Source organism: Camelus dromedarius, chromosome 16, assembly GCF_036321535.1.
Source record: "Camelus dromedarius isolate mCamDro1 chromosome 16, mCamDro1.pat, whole genome shotgun sequence".
Classification (NCBI taxonomy): domain Eukaryota; kingdom Metazoa; phylum Chordata; class Mammalia; order Artiodactyla; family Camelidae; genus Camelus; species Camelus dromedarius.
In genome coordinates, this window is record NC_087451.1 from 45361530 (window position 1) to 45371867 (window position 10338).

Consider the following 10338-nt stretch of genomic DNA (forward strand, 5'->3'; position numbering starts at 1 on the left):
TTTTGTAAGTAAATTCATTTATATTATTTTTTTTTAGATTTCACATATAAGTGATACCATATAACATATTTCTTGCTCTGTCTGACTTACTTCATTTAGTATGGTAATCTCTAGGTCCATCCATGCTGCTGCAAGTGGCAGTATTTCATTCTTTTTATGACTTGAGTAATATTCCGTTGTATATGTATACATGTATACCATACATTGTGTGTGTGTGTGTGTGTATACCACAGCTTCTTTATCCATTCATCTGTTGATGGACACTTTAGGTTGCTTCCATGTTTTGGCTATTGTAAATAGTGCGATTGTGAACATTGGCTGCGTGTATCTTTTCGAATTAGACTTTTCATGTTTTCTGGGTATGTGACTAGGAAGGGGATTGCTGGATCCTAGGGTAAGTCTATTTTTAGTTTTTTAAGGAACCTCCATACTGTCCTCCACAATGACTGCACCAATTTACATTCCCACCAACAGTGTAGGAGGGTTCCCTTTTCTCCATACCTTCTCCAGCATTTATTATTTGTAGACTTTTTGACAGTGGCCATCCTGACTGGTGTGAGGTGATACCTCATTGCAGTTTTGATTTGCTGACTCTTTACTGTAGAAATTCAGCTTGTGGTGGTAAACATATGCCTAGGCTGTCAAACTCCCAATATCATGGATATTATTTGCTGAGCCAAAAAAAATCAGTTGACTTAAAGTCAGTTTAAAGGAAAACATCAGGTAAATAAGAGTATAGATTGTACAGAGTCATGGCAAAGGAGCACATGTAGAACCCAGAGACTGCTGTTCAGGGAGCACTGCTGGTCGGGGAAAGATGCTGGTGATTCTCACCAGTCTGGGTGACATTCTTCACAGACCTGCACATTGGTTTAGGGTTAGGGATATGCCACCGCAGGAGGCTTTGGTGTTAATTAGGAATTGTCAGCATCACCTTTTCTGTATAGACTTTGAGTTTGTCCTTTTTTTTTTTTTAAACCACACAGTGAAGTAATTGAGATAAATTATGTGGGATATATGTGTATGTATAAAGTGTCCAGATTGAGAAATACTCCCTGTATATGCTGCCTAGATAATATGTGAAACCACTTTCAAATCCAAGGAACCTAACTCTCCCTTGTTGATTTTTAGCCCAAGGTCTTACTTTCAGAGATCTGTTATTTTTAATGCCATCAGGGTCCCATCTCAGTCCTACGCAGGGTTCAGTCTTGCCCTGTTCCCCAGGCCATTTGGTCTATGTTGCCTTTCACTGCAGTGCTCTCCCCATCCCTTGGGCCTGTCCCTCAGGCCCAGCAGGGGCTGGCTGTCCCTCTAGAGGGGAAGAGGTTCGGAGGCAGGATGCTGACACACGGTGGAGTCAGAGCCCTGGCTCGCCCACCACTTGCCTGTTCACTCTGTGGCTCACTCGCTGTTCTGTGTCCCTTAGGCTGTCCTGGAGGACCAGAGTCAGATGAGGCAGATGGAGCTCGAGATCAGACCCTTGTTCCTTGTACCAGACACCAACGGCTTCATCGACCACCTGGCCAGTCTGGCACGGCTGCTGGAGAGCAGGAAGTACATCCTGGTGGTGCCCCTCATCGGTGAGTCAGGCCTGAGCAGCCCTGCACGTGCGCAGCCACCCGCTTTGCACACATGCCCCACAGCCTGGTGGCCAGGCAGGCAGAACCCTGTGTGTGTGTAAGACAGGATTTGCAGGGAAGTAGGGAATGCGTGGGGCAAGGAAAATTGTTTAATAATCAAAGCAGTTCAAATTATTATGGCTGATCCATGGCTTAAACTGCTTGAGCAAATGGACTCCTGTGTCCCAGCAACCAGAGGCTGCATGAGCCCAGCCCTTGTTTTTATCCTTATAAAGCTTGCAGTAAAACAGCAAAGCTGGTTCCCGTTATTGGTAAACACTCAGCCCTGGCAGATAACGGCAGTGCTGCTGGGTGGTCTGGCAGGGAGGCTGGGAGGATTTTGAAGTGGTTAGATGCTTTTGGTCTGATTGTCTTGTAGCTTTTCATGATCATTCTGTTGGTTCGAGGTAGCATTCTTCTGGCCAGTGTCACCCTAAGGCCAGGCTGATGGAAACCCTCCAGATCAAGCCCTTGGCTCAAGCCTGTGGATTCCTGCCACTTGGGCCCTTACCACTGTCTGGTCATTGGTGCTGTACAGGATCAGCATCTCAGGACCCAGCTAGCTTGCTTCCACCCTCAGGCCAGACAGCTGGGCTGTCTCCAGGGGACTGTCTAAGGCACCCCTGGTTCTTGGAACCCTGTGGTGGGTCAGCCTCAGGATGGGCTTTGGGCTCTGGGCTCCTGTCTAATGTAACGGATACAGCTAATATCTGATGGCTATCCTGTGGAGGGAGAGGGTCTGGGAGATGATTGGGAAGCCCAGGCTTATTAATGTCCCCTTATCAGCGGCTACTTGGAGCAAGTTTGGGAGCCCTGTTCTCTGGAAAAGCTGCCAGACTGGCAGTCTGCCTGCCAAGCCACCTCTGACATCCATGCCAAGATGTTCCATTGGGCCTTCCCTCCCAGTCCCTAGTGTCTTAGTGCCAGATGAGGGTGGAAACAAAGGGCAGGAAACATCCGCCCCTGCAGAGGCTAGAGAACCCTGGGGGGTTGTGGGAAACACGTTAGCACCACCTGAGAATGTTGGCACTGAAGCAGCCCTGTCCCGCCTCCACCCTCCCTGTCTTCCTTCCCCCTCCCCATGTGGCCTGGCCAGAACCTCTTAAACCCAGGCCCTTAGACCCAAGGGAAGGTTTTCTGTTATTCAAAAGTAGAGCAGCTTGTCCCCCCAAGGCAGAGCAAGACCATCGGGTTATTGCAACTACCCCTCTGCCCTCACTGGGTGACTATGCTTTCCTACCCAGGAGATTTTCAGGGGGTAGAAAGCAAATTGGTCACTTTTTTGCTGGATGGTCAGGAAATGGTATAACTGAGAGAGGTTGCTGACATCTCAGGAGTACCCTAAGTCTTGGAAGGAGCCTCAGACAGCATCCCAGGCTGGCAGAGTTCTTGGTCACCAGCACTGATTGTTCTCCTGCCATGTGTTCAGTCTCCTTGTTCCCATGGGATCCAGGGAAAGGCAGATCTGCAGCCCTGGGCCTTGAAGAGCTTATAGTTCAGTGGGGAAGCCAGATTCAGTCGGGAAGAAGCAAATATGTGCAAACACCCAGAGGAGAAGCTATGTACAGAATAAATAGACAACCCCCAGGGGTGTTGGGAGATACCAACTCTGTCATAGCTTCCAAGCCAGTCTCTCTGAAGTGTCCTCAGTTGGGCAGGGCCCTGACTCTCAGGGGCTGCAGAGGAGGCTCCTGTTCAGTGAGGCGCCCTCAGTGGACTCTCGCCCAGAGCATGAAGAGTTAAGCCGACAGCCTTCCCTGATTGTTTCTTGTGCTCTTTAACCTGCTCCGTGCTCCTTAGGCCTGACCCCAGCATGGAGAAGCCCCGCCTGGTGCAGAAGCACAAACAAGCTTCCCCTTTGAAGCCTGTTTAGTTTGGAAGCAGGAAAGCAGATTTTGGGATAGAATACCAGTTTTCATGTTTGATGTTCTGTTTGCTGTACCATCCACCCATCCACCACTACTCCCCAACCTCGGCCATACATTGTATGGACACTGCAGCCTCAGGTTGCTGAAAGCATGGGGGGTTTGTGTGTGTGTGTGTGTGTGTGTGTGTATTCCCACACGGGCCCTTTCCAGAAAGTGTCTCTGAATACCCAGACAGTGAGTGCCAGGCTCACCATGGAACAGCATGCTCACGCCGGCTCCCCAAGCCATGAATCACTGCACAGAGGAGAGGCCTCAGACCCCAAACTCTCCCGGAGCCCCCAAGGAGTGCATATTTCCCACTTGACCTCAGGCTTTTGGCTGGAATTTTGGAAAGAATCTTCACCAGAAAATGAAGCCGTGTCCCAGACACATAGGCAGGCAGGCAGGCAGACACACACACACACACACACACACACACACACACACACACACACACACACACACACACACACACACACACACACACACACACACGCGCGTGCGCACACACACGTGCAGTATCAGAGGAGGTAGACATGCCACGGGTATGGTTTGGGGGAATAGCAGGGTCCTTGTAAGTGAGGCTGCGACCACCACTTCCCACCTGCTGACCTCCCTGCACTCCACTGGGGGTGAGCAGGGAGCTGGGCCCCTCCTGGACTGCTGTGGGTGAGGGCCCACGCAGATGAGGGAGAGCGCCTCTTTCACTCTAGCTGCTACATACTCTTGCCTTTCCTGAGAGACCCTCTCAATTTGATCCTGTAACTAAGGAATGCAGTAGAGGGGCCAGGTTTCTTCCTCTGAAAACAACAGCTCCAGAAAACCCCTGTAAGTTCCTCCCAGGAGGAGGGTGGAGCCCAGGGGAAGAGGCAGGAAGAGGATAGAACATTGTGTAAAGTCTGGGGCACTTCTTGCCCCCCAGGGTCCCCAAGTTTCATTGGAGGACTCCTGAGGGGTAGGGTGGCTTCTGTGGTCTGGGAAGGGGCTGGCTGAAAGTGAGGCCTATGGTGAAGGCAGACGTAATTGCTGACTGCTGAGGCTGATTCCTTGCGGGACTGTGTCTCATCAGTGATCAACGAGCTGGACGGCCTGGCCAAGGGGCAGGAGACAGATCACCGGGCTGGGGGCTATGCCCGTGTGGTGCAGGAAAAGGCCCGGAAGTCCATTGAGTTCCTCGAGCGGCGATTCGAGAGTCGGGACTCTTGCCTACGGGCCCTGACCAGCCGTGGCAATGAACTCGAATCCATTGCCTTCCGCAGTGAGGACATCACTGGCCAGCTGGTGAGACCCATGGCAAAAAGGGAGCGCCTGCAGCCAGCTTTCAGAACAGGGTCCCAGGTGGGGGAGGGTCTAGCTCAAGTGGTAGAACACATGCTTAGCATGCACAAAGTCCTGGGTTCAATCCCCAGTACCTCCTCTAAAAATAAATAAATAAAAACTTAATCCTCGTCCCCCCCCCCCCCAAGAAAAGAACAGGGTCTCCAGGAGGGAGGGACTAAAGGAAGGCCAGTGAGCTGCCAAGGGCGCAGCCACCATTGAGGCCCAGGAGGGGGAGTTCCTTGTTCCCCAGATCACTCTTGGTGCAGTTGGACCTGGCCAAGCAGGGCCAGGGCATGCATGGGAGGGACATTGGGATATGACCTTCCCCAGGACCCCAGAGGCAGAACACACCTGTGCCTGCTCTGCATGGCGCCCGCTCCTGCCCAGTGGTACTTACCCTGTCTTCCTCCAGGGTAACAACGATGACCTGATCCTCTCCTGCTGCCTCCACTACTGCAAAGACAAGGCTAAGGACTTCATGCCCACCAACAAAGGTACAACTTTGCCTCTGCCTCGGGACCATCCCTTCCTCTCCCTACTTTGATCTACTGTCCTCAACCCTGGGGAAGTGTCCCTTTGCTGACTCCAGCTTGGGAAGTTTAAGGGATCAGGGATCAGGCCTCATGCAAACCTGAGACCAGCCCAGTCTCCTGGCTTCCTAGAAGTCAGACATCGCTGTCACAGCTCCCCAACACCGAGGTGGACCCTGGGCCAACTAGGAATGGGCCCAGCCCAGGAAGCCAGGCTCTAGGCAGTGAGCTTTCCCACTCCGTGTGCATCCATTTCCTTTCTTGGGTCCTCAGTGAGTTTTCTGACAGCAAGAATGTCTTAATGATTCAGTGTAGCTTATTCTGGCCATGGTCTCCTGAGCCCAGCCCTCTGCAGCTCTGAGGACAGTCCCCAGTGGTCCCTGGGGCCCACCTCCCTGTTCTTGGCCATGCTCAGCCTCTCAGCTCATCCATGACTGTTTACCCTGTGTTAGGCCAGGGGTGGGCCTTTTCTTCCTGTCTCTCTGGTTGTGTGACATAGCACTTTGGAGGCAGGTGAGAGCTTGAGGACTGAGCCCTCAGCCCAGTTTTCCAGACCCTTTTGGTGAGCAGAATCCCGTCTTGGCGCCAGAGGCTGTCTTCCAGGTGCTTGAGCACCTCACCCTCAACCCAGAACTCTCTCCTCAGAGTCAGCGAGGCTCAGGAGTTTTCCACTCGTGGCTCCCAAGACATTTCTTCTTTTGGAAGGAAATCCTAGGTCCTCCTAGCTCAGGGTCATCTGCAGAGCTGATAATTCTCACCATTTGGTCTCTGTCTGCATATTTGTAGCCTCTTGTCATTTTCTCTTAGTTGTTGTCACCCATCTCTCTCCTGTACTCATTTTCCCAGCCCTGGCTTCCAGGCCAGCCTGGGGATTATCTTCTCTCCAGCTCTCCTCCCACCCAATCACTGCGGCACCTCACTCCTGCCCAAGTCTCTGTACCTGAGGCTGGCAATGAGCCCACAGCTGCTGCTCTTCAGCGAGGTCCTGCCATGTAGCTTGCGTGTAGTGTCCCTTAGGGCCAGATCTGGAACATTCAGGTGGTAAAAAGGAGTCCTGGCCGAGCTGAACAGAGGAGGTTGGGCTCTGCTCCCAGGCAGCTTCCTAGAGGGGCACCTTCTGAGGGAGAGGTAGGCAGGACTGCAGAAGGCCTTGTTGGGAAGTACGGTTCAGATACTGCTGTGGCCCCACCCAGCCTCAGAGCTGTTTCTTTCTTAGCAGAGACACATTTTGGCTTTGACCCTACTAGTCTCCCCACCCCCCCTTTACCCCAAACAGCCTCCAGGAACCCATTGCCATCCTGGGACCCGCCCCTATCAGAATTACATCAGCAACGGCTGGTGTAATCAAACCCCATTTGTCAGTGTGAATTCTTAGCAGATTAACTTGTCAGATTCACAGAGAAACCATCACCAAATGTTTATGTGTAAACGATGTTGAATTTTAAAATCATGTGGATTATGGCGGATGGGGCCTGACAAGATGACAGTCTCTGGTTTCTAACAAAGTGAAGTTACCAGTGTCGAAACAGAGGATGTTTATTGTTAAAAATGTCTCAAAGTATCCACAGAAACCCCTGCAGACCCCTGCCAGCAATGCCGGGCCTTGGTTGGCTGACCTAAGGCCCGGGACTCGCCTGGTCCGAGTCCTAGGGCAGGAACGGTGGGGCTGCAGACAGACTCAGGCAGGAGCCCCACACAGCTCTGCACGTCACCCCGCCCCACCCCACACAATCCGGAGGGGCCAGGTCCAAGCAGTTAAGCCGTCTCAGAGCATCTCCTACCCAAGGCCGCCTTCCTCTCCCTCTTGGTTGGCCACAGCCCCTCATCTACCACCACACCCTCCTTCTGCCTCTCCCCTTCTCTCACCACCATCAACCCCAGGAGCCTCTCCCTCCCTCTTCCCCCAAACTCCTCCCAAGTCTGTCGGCCAGTTCTCAGCCTCCCTGCCTGGAGCTGGCAAGCCTGAAACTGCTCAGGTCCGACATGGACATCTGCAGTCCCCCAGCCCCGCCAGCCCCGCCAGCCCCTGCAGTCAGTAAGCCCTGGAGGATGTTTCCTGTGCCTCACTGTCTGCTGGACCTCCGTCAGGAAACACCCAGCCTGGGACTGAGGAGTGGACCTGCCACCCAAGGGGCCTTAGCAGGGGTGGGGATGTCACTTGTGTGAGTACTTAGCCCCAGCTTAAGTTCTCCCTGATACATTATTAACAGGTTAGGGAATTAGGGGGAAAGTGGTGGGGGAAGACATCCTGCTAAAAAAGTCATCCAAAAAGAATGAAGACTGTTTGTACTGATATAGAAAGAGCTTTAAAATCTTTAAAATTTGAATGAAGTTCTTACGGCTACAATGATTGTAATGTTACAGAGAGGAAAGCTTATATAACAAGTATTTATGCTTGTAAATGTGCATAAAGAAATTTGGAAACATACAGAGCTCCACCCTGGGAAACAAGACAGACACACGTGAGGGAGAGAACAGGGAGGATGATCCAACTCTACCTTTCCTTTTTCTGTACTTCAGAGGTTTTTACCATAGACGTGGATTACTTTTATTTAATAGAGGGAATCTTTTGGCTCTAGCCTCAGGGCTACCTTGGCTGTGCTCTGCCAGCCCCTCTCCTTGGAACTCCCTGAGCTAACCCCCCTCCTCAGATCTTGGGAGCCGTGCATACACTTTGTATTCCATCTGGAGTTTTCTCCCTCTGCATACCTAAAGCATTAACCTGCTGGCCTTGAGGGGACGTGCAAAAGGAGAGTCCCAGACCACCATGCGGTCAGAAGGAGAAGGGCTGCTTCTGCTCCCTTAGCTCAGAGTCCGGAGAGAGGGCTCTGCAGAGGCTGGTGGGCTGGGCAACTCTCCGGGCAGGAAGAAGCACAACCCTGTGCTGGAGGCAGGAGTGCAGAGCACAAGGCCAGCCCCAGCCGTCACAGCGCTCCCTAAGCCAGCAGGGGAGGGGCACCCTTGGCTGACTGACTACAAGAGGGAAAGGACCTAGAAATGGCTAGCATTGACCCCCCCCCCCCCAGGACCGCTTTCCCCTCCAGCGGAGGAGAGGCAGCCAGTGCCTCTGCCTCCTGCCCTCAGTGAAGTCCCTCTGCTCTCTCATGCCAACAGAGGAGCCAATCCGGCTACTGCGGGAGGTGGTGCTGCTGACGGATGACCGGAACCTGCGCGTGAAGGCGCTGACCAGGAACGTGCCCGTGCGGGACATCCCGGCCTTCCTCACGTGGGCCCAGGTGGGCTGAGGGCTCCTCAGCGGGGCCCACCCCCCCGGAACCATTTCTGAGAGGCCACCAGGCACCCAGTGTAGCACAGAAGATGCCCACGTGCCTGAGCCACCAATCCACCCAGATAATAAACCATCCTCTTCCAACCCACGCCGTGGCCGTGCTGTGGGGGAGCTGCTCCTCACAGAGCCCCTCCCAAGGGTCTGGAAGAAGCTGCAGGGACCCTCCTGGGCTGCCAGGATTTAGCAAGGCGGTGGCTGGCTACAGTGTCAGCAGGTGGGCGAGCCAGATAGACCACCCGTCTCAGCCTTTCTCCCTCCCCCTGTCCAGTTCAAGGGCTGGAGGAAGAACTTAGCCCAGGGACTCAGCTACTTTCTCAGCTGGAGATGGGGCACAGGGGTGAGTTTCCATCAGATGCAGGTGAAATCACGGGTCCCTTTAATCTTCAGAACCCCTGACCTGAATGTGTCCAGGAGGCTTTGGTCTTGCCATGAAGAGAGTGCCCAGGGTGTGTCTCTCTCCCTGAGGCCTGGATTCCCCTGTGGACCCCAGTTGGGTTCTAGACACTGTGTCCTGAACAGCAGCCCCAGGCCCCACCTCTTCTACCCTACCCCACCCCAAACGCACACCCATCCTGCTATTTTTCTTCCTGTCCTTACCAATCTGGGTCCATCATACTTTGCCACTTGTTTTCCCCTCAGTTGGTCATAGGTCTGTAGGGAAGGGACATCTGCCCTCAGGCCCGTGCTTCCTGAGTGGCCTTTGCCTGCTCCCTCTCCCCTCATCAGCCTGCCTTCTGCTCTAATTCCCGCTTCACAAAATTTCATCAGACTCTTCTCAATTCCCCCTCCCCCTCTTGACTCATCCTCCTCACCCTCCTTCCCTTTCTCATTGATCCCTCTCACTTCCTGGCCCCCTCAGTTCCTTGCCATGGGGGTTCTCTCCTGGAATCTTCCTCCTCCAGCACCTATGGCAGGAACCTAATAAAGCTTTCCTGCCTCTGACCTTCTTTCTCAGGCCCCAGTGCTCTGAGAAACTTCAGGAGGCTTGTCGAACCCAGCCTGAGGGTAGGGTGGGCCAGTGCCTGAGAGGAGCATTGCCTAGCCTGGAGTTTGCACCCTGTTTCTAGCTTTGCCCCGAAGAACTTGACACAGGGGCCCTTTGGCCTTGGAGTTTTTTGTTGCCTCTTTAGCTGGCACCTGTGTTCACAGCCTCGATCAGGAGGCTTCCTACTAGGAATGCATTCTCCCAACCCAGGGACAGGGATGAGGGGGACTTACAGGAAGACAGGGTTTGGAGGAGCCAGGAGCCAGGAGTCAGTTTTGATGGGACCAGTGGGGGAATCCCCCAGAACCCCCCGTCTGACTATACATATACAGCCTGCCCAGAAGATGCAAGGCTGTACCCTCCCTGAGGCCCAAGATACGCCAGAAGGACAGGGAACTGTGCAAGAGAGCCATGGCCCATCTCGGGGTATGAGTCCCCCAGGGCCTCAGAAGACTGGGCTCTGGGGTCTAGGGTCCCCGGCTTCTTTGAGATCCTCTCCCCTGGATGAGGGCTGATGACTGGGTGGGTGGGAGACCCCATCTCTCCTTCCTGTCCCATTTGCGGCACTGGTTTTGTTTCCGTAATAAATTTTTAGTTATGAAACATACCTGACCTCTCGCTGATCTGTCTCTGGGACTGAGGAGGGAAGGTCCAAGCCTCTGCACCTGTATAAGGGCACTGCTTCTGG

The 10338-nt window shown here is 53.3% G+C and overlaps 1 protein-coding gene across 4 annotated transcripts in view; it reads left to right on the forward strand.

Annotated features, from left to right (window-relative positions):
* SMG6 (SMG6 nonsense mediated mRNA decay factor) overlaps positions 1–10257 on the forward strand; it is a 191540-nt gene extending 181283 nt beyond the window's left edge. For all 4 annotated transcript variants that reach the window (XM_064495819.1, XM_031468542.2, XM_031468539.2 and 1 more), the window contains 4 exons: positions 1427–1580; positions 4596–4807; positions 5259–5340; positions 8491–10257. In XM_064495819.1, the coding sequence (XP_064351889.1) occupies positions 1427–1580; positions 4596–4807; positions 5259–5340; positions 8491–8621 (579 nt within the window). In that variant the 3' untranslated portion in view covers positions 8622–10257. The remainder of the gene's footprint in view (positions 1–1426; positions 1581–4595; positions 4808–5258; positions 5341–8490) is intronic.
* Positions 10258–10338: the final 81 nt, after the last annotated feature.